At 34.2% G+C, this 24028-nt stretch overlaps 2 protein-coding genes across 2 annotated transcripts; both read left to right on the top strand.

The window, feature by feature from the left end:
• The first annotated feature begins 2387 nt into the window (after positions 1-2387).
• Positions 2388-11582, top strand: LOC108997479 (respiratory burst oxidase homolog protein A-like). Its single transcript, XM_018973794.2, has 14 exons — positions 2388-3120; positions 3255-3414; positions 3651-3699; positions 4746-4859; positions 5786-6208; positions 8525-8917; positions 9027-9122; positions 9363-9478; positions 9943-10110; positions 10206-10365; positions 10541-10738; positions 10860-10988; positions 11172-11250; positions 11339-11582. The coding sequence occupies exons 1-14, from the start codon at positions 2493-2495 to the stop codon at positions 11446-11448; spliced, it is 2823 nt and encodes a 940-aa protein (XP_018829339.1). The 5' UTR covers positions 2388-2492; the 3' UTR covers positions 11449-11582.
• A 7818-nt stretch (positions 11583-19400) lies between these two features.
• LOC108997310 lies at positions 19401-19973 on the top strand. Its single transcript, XM_018973518.1, has one exon. It carries the CDS (start codon positions 19401-19403, stop codon positions 19971-19973), a length of 573 nt encoding a protein of 190 aa, XP_018829063.1.
• Positions 19974-24028: the final 4055 nt, after the last annotated feature.

Below are 24028 nucleotides of genomic sequence, written 5' to 3'. Positions count from 1 at the left end.
ATGAGAGAGGGAGAGATGCATAGGAGAGAGAGAGAGAGTTACAGAAGAGAGAGAGAGAGAGGGTTGCAGAGGAGAGACTTTCGGGAAGAAGAAGATCGGGGAAGAAGAAAGCTCTTAATGAAACGACGCTGTTTCACTTAAGTTTAAGTGGAACGGCGTCGTTTCAGACTTATTATTTTTTTCTTACGTCCTTAATAAAACGACGACGTTTGGTTTAATGCCAAACGGCGTCGTTTCCAGTATCAGTTGCAGTACTTATTAACTAAAACGGTGCCGTTCAACTTAAACTTAAGTGGAACGACGCCGTTTTGATAAGGGTATATTAAAAAAAAAAAGGATTTTATTATATCGGTCGATTCAGCGGTCCGGTCCAGCTTCAAACCGAGACCGAACCGCTGAACATCGGTTTCTAGCTATTTCCACCGCACGCCGACCGGTTCTTCACCGGTTTCGGCCGGTTCCTGACGCGGCCGGTCGGTTCGCGTCGGTGGCGGCCTGTGCTGTCGGTTTCTGTACAGCCCTAATTTGATGTCGGTACCGCAATCAAAATTCCACTTTTTTTTGGCTTCAAAATGACATTATTATTGTGCTAGCTAGTATTCAGGAGTATTTGGACCATGACGTGGCCAATACTTAAGCTTATCAAATTCCATTGGCACATCATGATCATCAGGTTTACGTGGAGATATTTTACAGATACAATTAATGCAGCATGCTAAGGGATATTGGGATGAGAATGAAGTTCGGGGCATGCATGCATGCATTGGTGAGATAATAATTGATCATATGGAAGAAGATCGATCAGTTTCTTTACCTAATTATTAGTGACAATTAAGGGGTTTATAACATTCAAGATTGGTTTGTTCAGACACTGATATATATAAATATATATATATATATATATAATATATATATATGACGTTTCCGCAACGGGCCGCGTTCAACATTTTAGCCTTGTTTGAATAGCAGATAATTTTATCTTATCTCATTTCAATTAATATTTAAATATTTTTTAATTTTTAATTTTTTAATTTAATCATTATCTAGTCATTATAATTTTTTTAAATTTTCAAACAAAAAATAAAAAATAATTCAACTTTTTCAAATTCTAAGATAAAAATAATATTATAATTTTATAATTTTGTTATTCTTTTTTTTTCTTTCTCAATTTTCAAAATCTCATAAACATCTTAATTTAAATTATTTTATTATTATTCATAAATCATCTCATTTCATTTCACTATTTAAACAAATTCTTAACATTCCTTAGTAATATTTAAGCAGCCAAAGGTTCACATTCTCATGAGATGGACCAAGTCCTTTAGAAAAACATGTGAAGCTCGATTTTGACGGAAGTACTTCTGCTGAACCTAAAGCCCTCTTCAGACACCGATGTCTTTGGAGATTCGTATAAAATATATATATATATATATATATATATATATCTATCTCATCAATTTATTATAATTTTTTAATTTTTTATATAAAATATAATAATTTTTTAATTTTTTAAAATTTTAAAATAATATTTTATTTAAATTTCAGTTTCTATTTAAAAATTAAATAAATATAGATAGAAGTTACTATTGGGAGCATTCATTTTGCACACATGATATGATATCATTTAAGTCACACATCTTTTTAAATAACTAGACGATGAATACAAAATATATTCTTTAATATATAATAACTTCAAATATATAATAACTTCTGTCTAAGATTATTCTTACAAATTATCCCATTTCAACGGAGGTACCACCAAACCCTCTCCCAGCAGCCCAGTCCAACCGCGTTTCTTTCACAAAATGTGAAAGCAGAAAAAACAGAGCCTGAGATCAGCTAGAGATATCTAACATTGACGTATTCTTGGGATTGAGACACAGTGGTCACAGACTCAAAAGAGAATAATTTGCACCAATCAGGACATATACATACATATACACCACATTATTTATACAAAAACATTTTCACGACTTCTTAATATTTTACATTCTATATTATTTTTAATTTTTATTATTTTTTTATCAAATATTTATTATATAAATAATGAATAAATAATTTGAAATAATTTTAAAAGAATAAACTCAAAAAAAATTTTAAAAAAAATATTAAAAAAATTAAAAATTTTAAAAAATATTGAATGTGTAGCAAAGCTCAAATTTCTTAATTATATAAATTAACCTGATTTCTCATTTTCCGTCTGACGCGTACGTGTCTTTTCCCAGAGATTCCCAAGTCCCAACGCGTATGACGACTCACCCTTCCTTAAAAAAAAAAAAAAAATACACTCCGTCGCGCCAAGTCATCGTCACCCTCTCTCTCTCTCTCTCTCTCTCTCTCTCTCTCTCTCTCTCTCTCTCTCTCTATCGAGTTAGCAACTACGACCATTAATAATCTGTTATTAAATCCTTCCACGCAAGTACACACACATATAAATATGTATGTAATATGCATTTTTCTTTTTGTTTTTGTTTTTTAAGTTTTATGGGACGATGAAGGCCAGCAATCCTAAGCACGAACGCCGTTGGGCCTCTGACACCGTTCCCCACGGAACGGCGTTGAGCACTGGATCCTCGCCGGCTGGAACTGAATACAGTTCCGCTGAAGAGTTCGTTGAAGTCACGCTCGATCTTCAGAATGATAATACAATTGTGCTTCGAAGTGTTGAGCCGGCCACGGTGATTAGTATTGATGACGGGACAGCCGCTGCTTCGGTGTCGGCGCCTGCATCGAGGTCGGCTTCGATCAAGAGGAGCTCGTCGAGAAACCTTCGGCTGTTATCTCAGGAGCTGCGGGCCGAGCTGGTGAGGCGGTTTTCGTGGAGCCACAGCCGCGCATCACGTACTCCGCTTCCGACTTCTGCTGCGTTGGTAAATGCTGTTCAGAACAGCGCCGGAGCCGAGAGCAGCGGTTTCGCCTCGGTTTTTGCCGCTCGAGCTCTGCGGAGGGAACGAGCTCAGCTCGACCGGAATAGGTCCGGCGCGCAGAAAGCGCTTCGTGGACTCCGATTCATCAGCAACAAAACCAACAGCGTCGATGCATGGAGCCAAGTGGAAAGAAATTTCCATAACCTCGCCAAAAACGGTTCTCTTTACCGCTCCGATTTCGCGCAATGCATAGGTTCAGACTCATGATTCTCATCCGACCTAAGCAGTCCGAAAAATACATATATTCTCTTTTTTTGGCAAGAAAAAATCACTTCCGGAATAACTCTTATCCATTTTTTCTTTACTTTTCGATAAATATTTATTCAGGAATGAGAGATTCGAAGGAGTTTGCTCAGGAGCTGTTCGATGCTCTGGGACGGAGACGAAGGCTCAAGGTTGACAAGATTAGCAGGGAAGAGCTTTACGAGTTCTGGTCCGAGATTACCGATCAAAGTTTCGACTCACGTCTCCAGATCTTCTTCGAAATGTGCGTACGCACGCATACTTAATTAGTTTCAATCATCAGTTTAAGCTTTTGTTTATTTAATTGTTCCACTTCCTCTTTTTTTCAAAAGTTTATATCAGAGTCCCGTGATCAATCAATTACGTGAATGGAAAGGACAAAACTATTTTTCACGCTTATTAAATTATTTTTAAAAAGTAAATTATGCAAACTACTTCACAGTAATTTACTAACTTGATATTATGTTAATTATATTACAGGGTGGACAAGAATGAAGATGGTAGAATTGGTGAAGAAGAAGTTAAAGAGGCAAGGTTTCTGTCCAAACAATTTCTCTGCACGTCTCCCTATTTTCTTTTCGATATTTCAATGGAAATTGCGGGAATATCATACCTGAATTATTTAATTATGTATGATTTTTCCCATGCCAACTAGCCTAGGAACTGAAATTATGGTCAGTTAAAAAAAAAACAGAATGTACGGATGAGTCAAAAGATTTTAGTAATTTCAAATTAATTAGTCTTGCATAATTAATTAGCTTCATGGCTACCACTTAGGGTGATGGCTCAGTAGTCTATAAGTTTGACAGTCCTGGAGTCGAATTTCGCAACGAGAAACACTCAGGATTATCGGTGATTTATTGACTCATAGACCATCGATGCTCTAGTGGGATTGAGATCAGACTATGGCTCAGATCCGACTTGTAGGGAGTGCTTGCGGTTCTCGCCGTCTAGGCCTTCCTATCTAGCTCTCCAGCAGATTGATTGCTATTATAGTCACGTCATGGTAGGAAAGTGATCTCTAATGGACGTGACTATAATTGCCCCCTTCAATCCTTTTTTGACTAGGAAAAAAAAAAAAATTAACTTCATGCCTTGGTGTATGAAACTGCGAAACTCATCAGAGGGTCTCATTAATTTGGGTTATAAATATATATTTTTTTCTTACAACAAAAATCAACGTTAGGCAGGATTCGGTAACCTTAAACCCATGAAATTCAAGAACTAACCACTCCAACGTTATAAATGAGGGATTAGGGTCTTCACATTTCGTACTCCATGACGTTTCCTAATATTGTTCTAAATTAGGCATCTTATTATCTAGTTAGATGGACTTTCCAAGAGTTAGTGAACTATAATGTCGGTTTTTAAGTGCTTGAGAACAAGGTGGACAGTGGCGTCTCGAATTCTCTGTTTTCAAGGGAGATTAGAATTCGTTGATGCAATAATGTCATTTTCAGTGGGGTTGGTAATGGCTTCGCGGTCAATCAGTTTCCTTTTCACGAGTGTCATTGACAATTTCAATCTGTGTTTAATGGTTTTGAATTTCGATTTCGTTTTTATTTGATGGTTTAGATTATTATGCTAAGTGCTTCTGCGAACAAGTTATCGAGACTGAAGGAACAAGCAGAGGAATATGCTGCTCTGATCATGGAGGAGTTGGACCCTGAAAGACTTGGCTATATTGAGGTAAGTTGTTTTTTATATCTCACATCCCCCCCATCTCTATATTACAGTGGTACTACTATCATGAGTTTTAGTAAAAAAAAAGGTACTATAATTATATAAAATTCGTTGTCTTTAATTCTCAAATTATGCCTAGGCATGCATTGGAGAACTAACTACAGTAAACCCGAATTAATTTTGTTTCTTTATTGAATGTTTTCTTGTAATTTCAGGTTAGTTTCGGATTTTATATCCATAATCAACTTCATTGACAATGATTTTTTTTTTGAGTTTCAATCTTGTACTTGACTGTCTTTTTGGTCGAAGACATAATTGAGTTATCATGTGGTCCCTATTTAATATCAGCGTTGATTTTTTTTTTCAAGCACATCACTATCCGATTGAAGTTAAAAAAAAAACTTTAGTACTACAGGCTACATTTTATATACCTAAGCATTATTATATTGGTATGGACAAGGTAATAATATTGTATACATTTAATTGATATTAGAAGATAAATGATATTTACTGTCTTGTTGTTGTTGTGGGGAAGTCTCCCATACTTTTTTTTTAAAAAAAATAGATAAATCTAAAATTTACAAAAAAAAAAAAATAATAATAATAACTTCATTCTTTTAAAAAATAATATACAAGACTCTACTTCCTAGAAACGCAACTAACATTACACATCCTTTTTAAAGCCTGGTGACCTACTACAGTTCCGATTCACCGTATGACATGTATAAAGTAGCGTTCCCATGTGCGAGTCACTTTGTCCAGTTTTGTAATTAATCATTATACCCATAGGCACGCGTGTTGTACTGTCGATCAAAGATGTTGCACTATTTAGCTGACATGTTCTAGATCATAGTGTCCCCCACATGGTTAAACTCGTGATGACTTTTCTGCTTAATTTATACATGTTGCTTGGTGTTGGTGATGATTCGCAGCTATGGCAATTGGAAACGCTTTTGTTACAAAAGGACACGTACCTAAACTACAGCCAAGCTTTGAGCTACACAAGCCAAGCCTTGAGCCAGAACCTACAAGGGCTGAGAAAGAAAGGCCCCATAAGAAGGTGGAGCACAAAATTGCTGTACTATTTGCAAGAGAATTGGAGGAGAATTTGGATCTTGATATTGTGGATAATGATCATGGTTGGACTGTTCACATGGAAGTTCTATCAGTACAAGAATAGAAGGGCCTTTGAAGTCATGGGTTATTGTCTTACTACGGCCAAAGGTGCGGCCGAGACCCTTAAGTTCAACATGGCCCTCATTCTCTTGCCCGTCTGTAGAAACACCATCACTTGGCTCAGGTCCACCAAACTGGCCTACTTTATACCTTTTGACGACAATATCAATTTTCACAAGGTACAATTCTCACCCAGCCGATCCTTCTTGGTCGTTTATTATTGCTTTGTTCATACGTTAAATTCATATCTAGGACCCTTCTAGAGAGACTTTCATATTTAAAGTCAGCATAAAGGTTGATCTCAGTCGTTATAGGACTGCACCCATTCACACGAAATTGAATTAAAATCCCAAAACATGATTGGCTGTTTTAAGACCTTTTCTTTTGTCCAAGAAATGGAAAAAGACGCGAATTGTGCCACCAACCGAAGAGATCAGTGATATTACAGGTTTGTTTAAGTGTCTAGTTCTCATGCACTTAGTTTTTTAGAAAAAAAATATGTTATCCATAATGAGAAAAATGGTATTATTTTTTTTTTTTTTGAGTTTTGTTATGTTAGATAATAGTTCGGAACTTACAAAATCTAAACATGTACAAATAATTTTCTTTTAAAAAATCTTCTAGTTATTTTTTTCCATAGACGTGGCTGCGCTATATTTTATTATTTTACACCAAAAGGTCCAAGGTTGTCGTTGAATAATTCAAAAGATCATATATCTGCCTAAAAACTGTGCATTTCTATATACACACTGATCAGTGGCATATCTAAATAATTAAATTTAATATAACGATGACATATATGGATCATATTGCATCTTAGTAACCTTTTTCGTCTTCAAGGGTTTGGTTTAGAGTCTTTGTTGGGATTAACGGGATATTAATAGCTAATTTGAAATATATAACGGAATTAAATAAAATATCACACAAAGAACACTAAAATTTACGTGGTTTGGCTTAGAACCAAAGTTTTGAATTTCGTACTGTATCGACCAGTAAGGCCGAAATATACCATTTTTGTGGTGTAGTTGATACATAAAAAAGGTATATATAGTTTCATATCGATCAGAATTTCGATCGTTTCGGTCTGTACCAGCAAATACTTCGGCCTTTACTCTTTTTTTTTTTAATTATTATTATTATTATTTCTTCAAATTGTAAGCTCATTTTTTTACCATCCAATTCAGATTAGACTATTTATAATTTATATATATATATAATTTATTCATATATAGACTATTCCGAAATGGTATCCAAAACGGTACCGGCACATAAATATCTCGTTTTAATACCTTGACCGAAATGGTCACCGGTACGGTATGCAAAACATTGCTTAGAACAAGCTCCACTGGCGGAGTCGATTTCAAGGAATTCGTTGTCACAAGATGGAGTACGAGAGATGTATCATAAATCGCTCATCAATCTCAAAAGTTCCAATACAGTCAATGAGCTCTCAAAATCTTACAAAATGAGTTTTCTCTCTGTTCTGTCTGCTCAAAGACACAATATAAAGAAAAATAACATGTATTTATACTGTACAGCGCAATGCGGAAGTCCTAAAATAGAACTTTTGCTCGAGTGGCGTGTTGAGCGGTGCTCGAGCGAACATTAGGGCTGGCATTTTGCTCAAGTTGAGTGTCGAGCAATTGATGAATGAACTCTCTGGTTGGTTCTGTGTCGAGTGAGTGACGAGCGAACTCACGGGTTGGCATCCAACTCGAGTTGACTATTGAGCAACTGTCGATCTAACAATCTGTAGGAAACTTCGTTCGAGCGAACAATCTATAAAAATGTTTTTTTTTAATAGAAACAAGCCACATCTCAATAGTCTTCATATCAAGTACGTACCATTACTTGCTGCAGTGGAGTACTGTTAACTGCAAGGAGGAAAAAGTTAGGTTGTAGAGGTCCTGAATTCAATATAGGGTAGTGCTACGACCACCGCTCCCAGCGGTAGCTGGGAGCTACCGTTAGATATAATTGTTCTTCTTATTTTTGTTATCTTTTTTTACATATATTTTTTTATACTTGAAAATATTTTTTAAAAAAATAAAAAAAATATAATATTATTAAATAATATTTTCTTAATCATTAAGTAAAAAGAAGAATTAAAAATAAAATAAAAAATTTCAATAGTAATATCAAGTTGTAAGAATCAGTTGTGAGAATATCATTTTTCTTATTCTTGCTATTTATTTTCATGTGTTTTTTTTACATGTATTGTTTGAACACTTTTAAATATATTTAAAAAAATAATTATAACATCATTAAAAAAATAATTTTTTAATTACGAAGTAAAAAAACAAAAAAACAAAATCAATGCTAGCGGTAGCTCCAGCGGGAGCCGGTAGCGGGACGCTTACATTTTCCTTCAATATATATGTTGGAAACCTCGGCCGACCAAACTCAAAAGCTATTAGAATACTTGATGTATGACTACCTGTCTACCTCTGAATACATTCGTTTTGATTTTTGTTTTTGTTAACTGCTCCTTGCAGACCATCGCTGCAGCCATTGTAATTGGTATCATTCTCCATGCCGGTGACCACCTTGCATGTGATTTTCCAAGACTGGTACACCTGTCTGAGGGAACCTATACGGACACTTTTCAGCTTCATCATGACTTTGGGGTGCACAAACCCGATTACATAGACCTGGTTAAAGGGGTAGAAGGTGTGACTGGAATTCTAATGGTGATCTTGATGGTGATTGCATTTACACTGGCAACAAGATGGTTCAGGCGGAATCATATCAAGCTACCCAAGCCCTTCAATAGGCTCACTGGTTTCAATGCCTTCTGGTATTCACACCACCTATTTGTCATTGTCTATGTGTTGCTCATCATCCATGGTTTATTCGTCTATCTTGTGCACAAGTGGTACCTTAAGACGGTATACTTTTGATATCTTTGACTAGTGATATTCATATATATCTTCAGATGTAGCCGAACGTTGCTTTTGCTTAGAAGAGTTGGATAACATATTGAGTTCCTGCGTGCAGACTTGGATGTATCTTGCTGTTCCGGTTTTACTATATGCTGGAGAAAGGACCCTTAGGTACTTCCGGTCTGGTTCCTGTAGTGTCCGTCTTCTGAAGGTGAGAAGATCAGTTTACTAACCGCCTCTGCCATTTACTTAACAACAAACTCAAGCTGCATATATCCGCTTGATTGAAGCATTACTGTGCAAACTGTTTGCTTTTGGAAGGCATCTGGAGCTCAACCAACTGGAGCCAATGCCTTCCACTTGGATTGCATAGATATTCTCGTGGTGTTTTTCTATTTATTTCAAGGCTGACAGAGCTAAAAATTCCCCCCTTGAATTGTCTAATTTTTAGGTTGCCATCTATCCTGGAAATGTTCTTACGTTGCAAATGTCTAAGTCACCCCAGTTCAAGTACAAGAGTGGACAGTACATGTTTGTCCAATGCCCTGCCGTTTCTCCTTTTGAGTGGTAAGTTATTGCAGCTTTTGCTGATCACTTATCGTATATTTTGGGGAAAATCTCATATATTTACCACTTCCGCTGTTAACTTATATTTAATGACATTCTTGTAGTCAGTTTAAGTGCTGTGTGTGAGAATATATGCTGGATGCTTTAACAGTTCTTTAAAATAAAAAACTTCTGGTGAGTATCTAAATCACCATGCTGCCTGCAGTGCTAAATTCCTGGCATCTTGGCAAGAAAGGAAAAGGAAAATTAGAAAGTTGAGACAAAGTTAGATTTCTTTTTAATGCCTCAGGCTTATTTTTAGACCATGATATTTGAACTCTGAAGAATTGAATTAGAAAAACTCAAGAAGACCTCCCTTCTTGGTGTTCGACTTCACTTGGCTCTTTATGTTAGAAGACCTCCCTCTGTATCTGACTTCTCTTGATTCTTGATGATGTTAATATGATATGGTTTGTGTATTGCAGGCATCCATTTTCCATTACCTCTGCTCCTGGAGACGACTACCTCAGTATTCACATTCGGCAGCTAGGTGATTGGACACAAGAGCTTAAGAGGCTATTTTCTGAATCCTGTGAGCCTCCTGGGGCTGGAAAGAGTGGACTTCTCCGGGCTGACGAAACAACCAAGAAAAGGTACATTTCGTATCTCTTTCTAATGTCTTCCCTTCTTTAGTTTGCACTTCATAATACATCATTTAATATGCAAAATTCCTCTCTGGAGATAACAGTCTACCGAAGCTCTTAATAGATGGACCTTATGGGGCTCCAGCACAAGACTATAGCAAATATGATGTCCTGCTACTTGTTGGTCTGGGGATTGGTGCAACACCTTTTATCAGCATTCTAAAAGATCTGCTCAACAACATTGTCAAAATGGAGGAGGAGGCAGTGAGTATCTGCTTTATTTTGCAACATCACTAGTGAAGGCATTCTCTTAATTTTAAACCTGCAAATATTGTACATACTAGTTAATCAGTCCTATATTATATTATATAGAATCATCACAATGCCTTGGAATAATGTTTTTATCTTAAAACTAACAGTTCAGTTTCTTTCTGTTCAGGATTCAATCTCAGATGTCAGTAGAATATCAGACCTGAATTCTGGAAGTACAGACCCTGAGATGGTCAATGCAGCAGGTCCAAAGAGGAAAAAAACTCTGAAGACCACTAACGCTTACTTCTACTGGGTAACTAGGGAGCAAGGCTCGTTTGATTGGTTTAAAGGAGTCATGAATGAAGTAGCCGAGCTTGATCAAAGGGTAAAGAAAACTCTGAACAACCCACCACCAATGCCTGTGCTTAAATTTGTCGTTGGTTGCATTTTTTTGTTGAATATCTAGTTTGGCGACTCTAACTTGGTCAAATATCGATTTTATTTAGGGTGTTATTGAGATGCACAACTATCTGACTAGTGTTTACGAGGAAGGAGACGCCCGATCGGCTCTCATTACCATGGTGCAAGCTCTCAACCATGCCAAGAATGGAGTCGACATTGTTTCCGGCACTAGGGTATACACTTCGATCAACGCTTACCATTTCACATAATCTTTATTATTCCAGACACCATCAATATTGCCATCTTTATACCAAGGAGTATGCTTCTATAATTTAATCACACAACCACTACAATATCGTTACATATGCAAACAATCCTGCATGTGTTTACTAAACATTTCTGGTCCCTAATATTAGGTGCGAACCCACTTCGCGAGGCCTAACTGGAAGAAAGTTTTCTCCAAATTATGTTCCAAGCACTGTTCTGCAAGAATTGGTGAGTGAAGCCACCATATATATACTACTAGCGAATTTATATAGCTTTCTTCTTATGGTGTAATTATGGTTTTGTTGGTATGGATTAGGGGTATTCTATTGCGGGGCACCGATTCTGGCCAAAGAACTTAACAAGCTCTGCTACGAATTCAATCAAAAAGGTCCTACCAAGTTTGATTTCCACAAGGAGCATTTCTAGAAGAACGCGTGGGTCACTCTATTATTTACACCCTCACTTCACGAATCCATCTCTAACACTCCCATCTATTACAGATTTTTTTTTTTTTTTTGTACCAATGTACACAGAAAGAAAAACAAGAAAAAAGGGAAAAAAAAAAAACAAATTGAAGCAATATACAAAAGAAATATGAGAAATGATATTTGTAGTTATAGAGTATGTAAGTAGCAGAAATAAGGGATCTATATGAAAAAATTAATTTTTTAATGATAGATTTCACTCTTTTTCAAAATGAGTATGCGGCGCTTGTATAACTTATAATTGTATCTAACATTACTCTATAAATATAGCATATAGAAATAGAATTTTCCATTTTAGACCCGCTCTGGATTTCTACACATGGCATAGCAGCCACAAAAGGAGTAATTGATATGGCCAAGCATGATTATTGATTGACTATCCAGACGATTGGAAATAGTCATAGAAGGTAGGTTTATGGAGTGGTGGGAACCGATTGGATCGGCCTTTTGTTTCCAAAACTTTTCAACATTTTCTTAGTTGGGGGGAGTCCTTTCTGATCGAGAGTGTCGATGCTGACAAAGATGTCCACATGTTTGGTTCTTAGAATAAGGAACATCATCTGTAAATCAACTTCGTATTGTTATACGCAATCATATTATCGTCAAATAGTTTAAATTATGTCCAATATGTAACATATAAGATGTATATCGGTTGCCTCATGTTCTGCTTTATAAGAAAATTGGGGCTAGGCGATTCGATTTCTAGGCAATAGGATGTACATTCTCTACTAGAGAAGAAAATATATATATATATATATATATATATTTTCAAAAGAGTATAAGCAAGAATATAAGAAAGCCAAATAACGACATACCTGGTACGAACCTTACCGGAGAGAAGGGAATTATAAGTATCATTAGACAATAACATAATTAACTTCATACTCTTTAATAAAATTGGCTTCCTATCTCAATACTCGATTGATTGACATTCGGTTTTATCAGTTAAGATATCTTTTAAAATAATGAATGACTCTTTTTTATTTTTTTATTTCAGTTTTAACCTATTATTAAATGAAATTTTATAAATATAATCAACTCATTTATTTTTCAAACGAATTTAAATTTATTCTCAAATGATTTAATTTTGAAAAAAATTTATTGCAGCCACGGGGCTGCCTGGAAATCCAATCGACTTCAATGTGCATGATTTTTTTCATCAAGAGCAGTCTTCGAAGGTATGGGGCTGAGGAAATCAGCAGATCAATGAATATATGGGCTGATCTACGGGCTTTGAAACGGGCCGAGCAGAAGGCCGAATCTTTAGTGAGCAAGAGAGAGAGAGAAAAGAGAAACGCGCTAATACAGAACTTGAGAAATATATGGGCTGCTTTGTGGGTTTTACAATTGGACTTTCTTGTAAATTAATTATAAAGAAATTGAGCTTTCTAAAATATTAGAAAGAGTAATCACTTAAAATTAAAATGATTTAAAATGATGTGGTATAATTATATTGATTTATTAAATTAAATTATAAAAAATTGTAAATATATCATTACCTTTTTAATAAATTAATCCGTAAGATGGTGGGGGGAAAAAAGAGAAAAAAATATTACCAAAGCCCAAATTGCGGTTGGTGATGGAAATGACATACACGAGCAATTTAAAATCACAAAAATCTTTTATTTTAAGGTTACTGAACATCATCAAGTCAACAGAACGAGGCAATAATAAAATAAAGACTAATTCTATACACCACTCCCTCATTCTATCTTATTTTGATTATATTAAATGGTATGTGATACATTCATCACCATTAGATGATAAAAAAATATGTAATAAATAATTATTTAATGATGATAAATGTATCACATTTCATTAGATGTGTCACGTCATATTTAGTGGAATGTGATACATTTAAATAGCTTAATTTATAGCACTATTAATCTTTCTAATTATGGGGTTGCTAAAATTATAAACTAACTTTATGCTGAAATTTAGATTTGTTTGTTTTTGGAAATGAAATGAAATGAGATTAAAGTTAAAAATAAAATAAAATATTATTAGAATATATATTTTTAATATTAATTTTATTTTAAATTAAAAAAATTAAATTATTTATTTTATTTTATATAAAAATTTAAAAAAATTATAATAATTAGATGAAACGAGAAGTAAAATTACTCTTCCAAAACTCAAAAGTGATCAGTTGTTATATTTTATTATTGGAACCAAAAGTAGGTCGTTGTTTAAAAAAGATACAGTTGTGGGCCAAATAAAGCTGATTCTTTCATCTTTAACCCATTCATTCAGTGCTTTTATTTTTTATATTTTGAGGAACATTCAGCTTTTATCAAGTCAATAAAGCTGACCCAAACTCCTTTTATCATGAATAATGCTTGTTCAAAGAAAACCTTGTGGTAGGTGGAAAATTATTGCAGTTGCTTAATAATTAGTTCAAGTTTGCTGTTGGAAAAAATAGTACTGTACCTGTTTTGACTTTTGAATCACAGTATCATGTAGTCATGGTCCTCAATGGTATGCGCATGGGCGTTTAGGCTACGTCGTACGTACCTGATACGATTAAGCTAGCCAAGAAAAAAAATAATTTGTAACATTCTTTTTCTAAATTGATAATTAGATAACGTCAAACTTCAGCTCAAACTCTTTTAGAGTTTGTCTAGATAGAAAAACATCTCATCTCATCTCATCTCATCTCATTATTATAATTTTTTTAAATTTTTATATAAAATATAATAAATAATTCAAAATTTTTAAATTCTAAAAAAAAAATTATTATAATAATATTTTATTCAACTTATCTAAAATTATCTCTTCTTATATTATTTGATTTCACTATCTAAACGAGCCCTTAATTTTTTGTATAGTAATTTACGCAAGTGCACACATGATACATATACTTATATATATATATATATATATAATAGTCTATTCCGGCCTGGAACTCAAATTTATATATATATATTACTTTAAGGATTTTGTTATACATCAGTTACTATTCACCTTCACACTTGATTTTTTTTTTTTTCATAAGGTGTGGGCTGTAAGGTAGTGAATAGTGACTGATAAGAAGAATTAACAATTATCCACTAGTTTTTTTGTTTTTTGCCTTTTTATATGTAACAATTATCCACTAGTTTTTTCTTTTTCGTTTTTGGTTTCGATTGAATGATCGGATCATCTACATGATAGATCTGCTTAATTGCCTTAGTTTTGGGTAATCGATTTCGTTTGGTTTCTGATCTTATTAGGCATGGAAGTCATGGAGAATGAACAATCGCAAAGATCATAAATAGACTATTTGGCATATTGATCATAAATATACAGTCGTAGTACATGATCTGTTTTTAGACAGCTTTTGGATTTTGATGTCAAAATATTGTAACAATCGGCATCATTAATTTTAAAACCTAACTAAAAGATGGACAAAAAGAAGTAATGCGTACTACTTATGATTCAAATTTGGAGTACTACTTGATGTGAATGGATGGCTAAATTTCAACTTATCATGTTCAAAGTAATTATTAGGTGTGCATGAAGTGACAAATTAATTATGAGGTAATTAAATTACTATTAAAACCCACTTAATTATATGCAACAAGGATTAATCAAGATTAAAGAAAAGCTAGGACGTACGTTGTATAATTTGACATTGTCCGGCAGACTTGACAATATTGTTTAATCCTTAATTAGTGGTCTAGTAATGCTTAATGCTCGCTTGCGGCATGGACAAGACTCGGGCTCAGTTTGGATATACATCTCATCTCATCTCATCATTATAATTTTTTCAAATTTTCATATAAAAATATAATAAATAATTCAACTTTTCCAAATCTCAAAATAAAAATAATACTAAAAAATATATTCTAATAATATTTTATTTAATTACTATTCAAAACATCTCATATCATTTGAACTGTCTATTCAAACCGAGAGGCAAACATGGTACGTGGTACTGTAGATACTTGATAGAAGCTTATGTTGGCAATATCATATCATTATACTAACAGTACTGGTCAAAGCGATCTCTCAAACACGTTTTACATTATAAAGTTTAAAAAAAAAATCTAAACCTGTCTTCACCTAGCCAATTTATTTCATATATCAGTCGACCTACTCTTATCTTATTACAACATTTCATATAATTTAAATTATTTATATAAATATTAATTTAATTAGTATGATATTCTAATAGAATAAATATACCACGTATGTGTACTTAGAAATTACTACTTAATCATTATCCATCGATCAAAAATATTTCAGAGCGAGTATATACTTTGGTCTCTAGGACCAACAACTCGTAGCAGTACTCCACCTGCTTGCTATTTGCAGTTTCTTAGTTGTCACGAACTGTTAATTAGAATAAAATATAAATAATTAAATATATTTTTTTTTATCAATTTAGATTTTTAAAATAAATTTTGATTTCATATGATATTAGAACAGGAGTTTTGAGTTCGAATACTAGCTAACTTTACATCCTACTCAATTTAGTTAAATACTTAACGTGTTAGACCCACTCATCAAGTGGGAGTTTAACCCATATATGAGGGTTGGAAATTTTTAAGAATATAATATAAATAATTTAATCTAATTTTTCTTATCAATTTAAACTTTTAAAATAAATGAGGATTTCACGTGAATCACCAGCTTTAAGAATTGGAAGACTTTCAAACCTTGTCATATTAGGCAGATTATTAATCATAGTGCCCACCACTTAACCTAGGAATTTAATTTCAACATATTGTTTTCATTCAAAAATTTCATGATGATCGATCTATCGGTATAGGTATATCATGACAAGACGTTGTTTGTTTTTTTAATACCCATCATAGTGTGTGTGTGTATATATATATATATATATATATATATTATTAATCATGCATATTTATGTTATATATTTCCAATGTAGGATTTCATTTAAAAAAGAAAAAAATAGTCTCACATATATACCAGCATTTTTAATTCCTATTTTTGGAGACAATAAGAACTCTTGAAATTAATGTTGTTGACTAGTGCCCAGCTTTCTTGTTAACAACGTTGAACATGACGATCGAGCTGGCCGGAAAGTATTCTTGAAAATTAAGGACTATTAATAAAATAATAACGAATATTCTTATGATCAGTGAACAAAGATATGTAAAATATATATTCGGGGATCCGATCGATCGATCGATCCTCTGTACTGGCCAAAAGGAAAAAAGCTTTTTTCAATAGTTATGCGAACTATATATTATATTATATATAAAAGCACGATGTTGAGATGACATGCATGAGCATGACCAGCCGCCTCATGAGTAACAAATTAAATGCATGATTCTCAATGGAAAGAGTCAGCCTACCACCTAGATATATAGCTTTTTGATCTTTGGTCATCAATCTGATTCATAGTTTGGTGGTCATATATGGAATCGTTGGCCTTTCAAAATTCACACCCAATATTCCCACTAAAGAAAATATTCAAACCCTAAACTCATGCTTGCAACTTGCAAAGTGTCGACATTCACCACTATGTTTTTGTCACGTACGCGGGACTATTGAAGCAGCGATTTTATAAGCCTGAATTCATCATATAAAATTATATTTACAAGCATGAAAGGGGTAGTACACATCCTCTACATATGATGATCAGTTGACAATTAATATAATATAATTTGATTTACAAAGTAAATCAACTATGATCATATATCAAAAGCGTGAACGGTAGTGTATCTTCCGCATGCATGCACTTACTTGCAATTAGCATTGCTCTTACTTAATTTGTACATTAAAAAAAAACCTTTCTTGATGTCTCATGAATTTTAAAATTTCTTTTCAAAAGGTGGAGATTTTCTTTTTATATATTCTAGTTTTCATTTTGTAAAATTTATTTTGGTAAAAAAAGTAATGATAATAAACTCATACAACTTATGATTATTCTAAATGAGAAATGATATTTGTAGTCGTGGAGTGCATAAGTGCTGCACAATTTCTTTAAAAAAAAGTTAGTAAATATAGAATTCGCATAAAAAAATTAATTTTTTAATAGTAGACTCTACTATTTTTCAAAATGATTCTGCGGCGTTTATGCACTTCACAACTGTATGTAATATTACTCAGAATAATATACCTTCCATCTCCTCCTCACGCGTGCTAAGTTTTCTATAGGGAGAAAAATATTAGAGGGCGCTGAGTGTAAACTGCAATATTATATATGCTCAGATGCAGATCGAGACTAATTAGCTCATGTCAACACGGTTTCATTAATGGTACTGTTTCAATATCACCGGTCGATCCATATAAATTATTATTAAGGAAATGAAACGACCTCTCCTAATTTCTTCGGATTCCATTCATGTGATGAATTCACATCTAAGCTGATAAGATTATAAATTAATGATACCATGCATATATCACATCAAATTAATGCTGATATTTTGACAGATGAATCCGATCAACGCAAAAGGAAACAATAGAGTAATTCAAAACCAATTAAGTTTGAATATAAAAACAAGGCGATTGACTTACTGCATGTGAATTCGGATTTTGAGTAAGGCTTCTCGAAAGTTAACCCTGACTTGCTTTTCATAACTTTGGCATGATATATGAAAAAGACTAGCCGTGTGATGAACCCCCAAAGTCAAGGCCCCCTCGCCTGCTGCCAAGTGCCAACCCCATCCATCCTGCTTCAGCTTGGACCATAGCGTACGCAATATTCCGGACTCGCGTGAGCCACTAATAAAAAAATACACGCTTTTGCAGGAATAAATTTCATTTGATGTCCAATTGGCCCTATTGTCAACTCTCTACGTCGACTTGTTTCTGATAGTTGGTACGTGTGAACCAATTGCCATGTGTTGAGTATTGTAGAATCTAATCCACACCGTTCAAGCGGAGTCTCTAGCCACTCGAGCGAAGATAAGTCAGAAAGTTCGTTCGAGTAAAGGTAAGTCAGAGAGTTCGTTTGACACCGCTCGACATACCGCTCGAGCAGAGGGATGTCAGAGAGTTCACTTGAAGAGCCTCTCGACACATGGCTCGAGCAATTCCAGCAAAATAGGTCCGCTCGATGTTGGCTCGACACGCCACTCGAGCGAACATCACTATTTCTGAATTTATTAAGGTTTCTACCGCATGGAGTATATATATTAATATGTTTTGACTTGTGACCGTATTGAGTGAATAGTAGCCACCTCACACTATTGTATTGTGATTCTTCAATAAATAAAAATCGTCTGCAGCTTCCGTAGACATAGGCAATTTACCGAACCATGTAAATCATTGTGTCGTATGTGATTGCTTGTTCTTTCGTGTTTACTTTTACTTTATTGTCATCGTTTTTTTACAACACCATGAAGGTTGCATGCATTTGCTCTCGAATTGCCATGCATGAAGGCCGTGATATACCCATAATTTGTTCTCTAAAGTGGATTTGAACTCTTTCTACATTAATTTAAAAAGAGATAGATATAATGCGTTAATCGTACTGTATAAAATAGTATTTATAGAGAAATGCTGATATTAGATGTAGCGAGATCGATCCACGTACTATGTTTCTCTCTCTCTCTCTCTCCAAATTTTAAAAAATGTTCAGGTAAGAATAATTGTGGGGAATTCTAATTGGAAGCTTCACTCAGTCCTATTTTCAATACTTTTAACACCGTCCATGAGCCTCTATTGACATTTGACATGAATAACCAGAGGGCTACGAAGATCTTTCATTCTCATCATGACGCCCAATAAGAAAACTCTTACTTCCACGTTAATCATGTTCATTTTCCACGAAGATCACTAAATTAGAATTAATGTATGCTAACTCCTTGGTTCCCTATAGTTATATATTGAAATCAAGCAATCGGCCAACTCCAATAACATAAAACAGCTAATTAATTTACTTTTACAAATCCAGCGAAAAGGCTGAAAAGGAATCGCTTAATCAGGTGCTAAGCCATGTTGGAGTCGGAGAAATTCAAGAACATGCAGAACAGGAAATGCTATGCATATATCATAGCTGGGGTCGTGTTCCAGACCATAATCATTCTGGTTTTCGCATTGACAGTGATGCGCATCAAAACTCCTAGCGTTAGGATAAGATCCGTGACGGTGCAGAACCTCACCTATAATGCACCAAACTCTCCGGCCTTCTTCACCGTGACTTTGAATGCTGAAATTGCAGTGAAGAACAAGAATTTCGGGCATTTCAGGTTTGACAAAAGCACTGCTAACGTAACTTTTGAGAATGTGGTTGTGGGTGATGGAGATATTATCAAGGGACGTGCCAAAGCTAGGAAGACGAAAAGGATGAACGTTACGATCGATGTTAGCTCGAATGGGGTCGTCACAGATGGTGCAGAGTTGAACAATGAGCTGAATTCCGGGAATTTGACATTGACATGCCTTGCGAGATTGAGAGGCAAGGTGACGCTGATGAAGATGATGAAGAAGCGCAAGACTGCGGATATGAACTGCACCATGACTGTTGATTTGAAAAGCCAGGCTGTTCATGTTTTAGATTGTGAATAACATGTTTTGGCGCTAGCTAGCTTGAATTTATTGTAAAACAAACTTGCTACTTTTCGAGGAGGAAGGTTCTAGTGTATGTTGAATTTGTTACGGTTATTATCGTTACTATTTTCTTAGTCTTTGCAAGCCATGATCTTCCGATCACTTTATCCTTCCCCGGCCCCTCCCTTATAAATTTCTCTGATCTATGCATGGGTGGCTCTTCGGTTTGTAATTAGATACATAGCTGGTTGTATAATTATATGCATAGATAACCTATGGTTTTTGCCGCCATTTACTTATAATTCATGCATCGGTAATTAAATCCATATAACTAGACATGAACTCGCTTCTATCAAATTTCATGTCTGCCTTGATAAATAATTTAGGAAATAAAAAGGAAAATGATAGTATGACTCCCAAATATGCCCACAAATGTACCCATACTCATATATATATATATATATATATATATATATTCTTATAAATGATACAAAAGTGACTATTAATTAATTTATATATTTTTTTAAAAAAAATCTTAATGATTAAGGGTGTTTATAAAATGCTAAAAAGAAAAAGAAAAAAACCATTTGTATTTGTGTGCATATTTGGGGTGCACATTTGGTGGGCACGGTAGCATTGTCCAAATCAAAATCAATTGATTTCCTGTCTGCCTTGATAAATAATTTAAAAAATAAAAAATCCATTGAAAATTTTTTTTATTTAAAAAACACATGAGGGGAGAAAATTGAGGGTTTGTTTGGGAATACAACTGTTATCAAATATTTTCAGATTACTTTACTACTATTTACAAACTATTTACTATTATTTCTTTATTATTCTCAATATGACTATTATTTATGGAAAATGATTTGATAAACCACTGATAATTCCTAATGCAGTTATGTCTATTAACTTATTATCTAATATTTCAGCAGCTATGCCACCTCAAAATGATCATTCTAATCTTTCAGTTCAATTAATACCGATTCTTGCAGATCAGACTCTGCACAACAGCCCCCACCTCTGAATCCAATTATGACTCTTTTCCTGATCCTACCACTTTAAATTTTGTAAATACCATTGACCAAGAAAATGTCGTTCACCAAATATCTCCTTCTCCACAATTATTGCAAGAACCCAATAATACCTCCAACAATCCAATTGTCTAGCCTACTTTAACTCAGATTCAAACAAGTTCCAAAACAGGTCATTCTCGACCAAAATCATTTCCTGATTACAAATTATTTTATAATACTCGACATCCTTTACAAGCTTTTTCTGTAGTATTGGATACTCTTGAACCAACATCCTACACTCAAGCAGTTTCAGATCCACAATGGCGTGCTGCAGTGGGAAGGGAATTTAATGCATTAATGGAAAATGAAACTTAGTCCCTATGTCCTCAGCCACATGATAAACACATTGTCAGAAACAAATGGGTATACAAAATTAAGAGGAGACCAAAAGAGTGGTGTAGACTACCATGAAAATTTTTCCCCAGTAATTAAGCCAACAACTATTCGACTAGTTTTGGTAATTGCAATTCATTTTCATTGGCCCATCCGAAAATTGGATATGTCAAATGCATTTCTACATGGATTTCTGGATGAAAATGTATTTATGGAGCAGCCATGAGATTTTGTTGATGAGACCAAACCAAATCATGTCTGCAAGTTACACAAGTCTCTTTATGGCCTTAAATAGGCCCCAAGAGCTTGGTTTCAAAGATTATCACAGCAACTTATTGAGCTTGGTTTTCAAGAATCTGTCAATGACTACTCTCTGTTTACTCTATATACTGAAAATATCAGAATTTTTGTATTAATATATGTAGATAATATTCTGGTGACAGAATCCGATGCCTTGGAAATTACTAAACTTGTTCGAAATCTGCAAAGTATTTTTCATGTTAAGGATCTTGGTTCTCTGTCTTATTTTTTAGGTGTGGAGGCTGATAAGAGCTCAGAAGGTTTGCATTTACACCAAACAAATTACATTTGTGATCTTTTAGAAAGAACCAAAATGGCTGGTGCCAAGCCACTTGCATCGCCTACTGTAGCAGGTACTAAATTGTCCCGTACAAAAGGTGAACTACTATATGATCCTTCTACTTATCGGCAAATCATTGGGGCACTCCAATACTGCACAATTACACGTCCAGATATATCCTATGCTATTAACCAGCTATGTCAGTATATGCACCAACCAAGAACTCCACATTTGCAGGCTATGAAGCGAGTTCTACGCTACTTGAAGGGCACTATTGTAAACCATGGACTGTTCTACACACCATCTCCTCTTCAATTACATACCTACTGTGACTCGAATTGGGCAGGCAACCCGGACGATAAGAGGTCTACCCGTGGCTATGGAGTTTTCCTAGGAAGAAACCTGGTTTCTTGGAGTTAAGAAATAGAACGTGGTCTCTCGTTCGAGTACCGAAGCTGAGTATCGTTCAATGGCAATTGCTACAATTGAGATTTACTGGCTTAGAATGCTTTTCAAAGAATTGGGTATTGGTCTAGACCACATACCAGTTAAATGATTCGATAACGTTAGGGCAATTTCACTCACTTCAAATCCAGTGTTTCATGCAAGAACGAAGCATGTAGAGATTGACTATTATTTTATTCGGGAAAAAGTATGCAACAACAATATTAAAGTCCAACATGTCTCAACAGTGGATCAAATAGCAGATGTTTTCACCAAAGGGCAAACTGCACAACGTTTTCAGCATCTCAAGAGCAAATTAATGGTCTGTCAAAACCCCATTAATTCGAGGGGGGTGTTAGACTATCAGAGTCTTCATCAGCATCTTCAGCAAAAAATCCAGGAGCACGTGCACTTATCAACTCCATCCATTCTGTTACTATTTCAAATTCAAAATAATCTTCAACAGACTTATACTTGATTGTTTCCCTATTTTTCTCATGTTTGTTTCCTTATTATAATACTCTTGACATGAGTTCGGTTGTACAACTATAAATATAATGAAGCACTACACAACTGAGGCATGTTAGCCAAGCCAAAACATATCTCGTATTTATCTTACATATTTCATCTCTTAAGATCGATAGAATGACATTGATTTCTAAGATATAGTTGTAATACAAGGCAATTAAGTACTATATGATTGCTCAAGTTTTTTTAATATAAATGTATTCTATTCCCAAACAAGTATGTAGAGCATATAGTTCACATAACTTAAAATAATAAGATTTAAATTTTAAAATTTCTCATCCAAATCAAATCATATAATATTAACACTTTATTAAATGTGTTATCCAGACCTGTTTATAATTCGAATTTTCTTTTGCATATTATTTACCAACAATATATAGTACCTTTAGTTTTTATTATCTCATAAATTCTCGATCAGTTCTACGATCACATGATGAATCAAGTCTCAAATCCCCCCATTTTTTTTTTCAAGGGAAAAACCGTGATATCATGCTCTTGTCTAAAACCAGGATATATGGATCACGTTTATTCAACGTCGGATAAAATCGAAATTTCTTTAGATATTGGACTGTGCTTCTCGAACAGATAGATTTAATCGAGAAAAACGACGGACAAGTGCAAATGCGCTTTTTTATTTTATTTTATATTTCTTTCACACATTTTTTATATATTTTTAAAAAATATAAAAAAATATTGATTCACTAGTGTTATTTTCTTAACTATTAAATAAAAATTTAAAATTTTAAAAAAGAAAATTTAAAATTCAATCCATCATTTTCATCTGTCATGACTTTTATATCCAACTGGCATTATTTGTTAAAAATATCAAGACTGAAAAAGGTGCGCATGCATACATGTATATATATATATATATATACACACACGCGCGTACAAGTGTCACGAAAGTAAAATATAGGATAATACTTGTAATAATGATCATCCGGCCTCTAGAAGCCTAAAAATTCCACCTAGCGCGTTTGATTGCTATATACAGATTAATTTAACGTTTCCCAGTAGTCAAGAGTACCGATCCCATTTTCCACGAAGCTCTACCCTATTACGTACTCATATTCCTTCAAACATTATAAAATTAGTTCATGTAAACCTTTATA

The sequence above is a fragment of the Juglans regia genome, chromosome 9 (genome assembly GCF_001411555.2).
Source record: "Juglans regia cultivar Chandler chromosome 9, Walnut 2.0, whole genome shotgun sequence".
NCBI lineage: Eukaryota > Viridiplantae > Streptophyta > Magnoliopsida > Fagales > Juglandaceae > Juglans > Juglans regia.
Note: the sequence above shows the minus strand (reverse complement) of the source record. Positions and strands in the feature narration are given on the sequence as shown.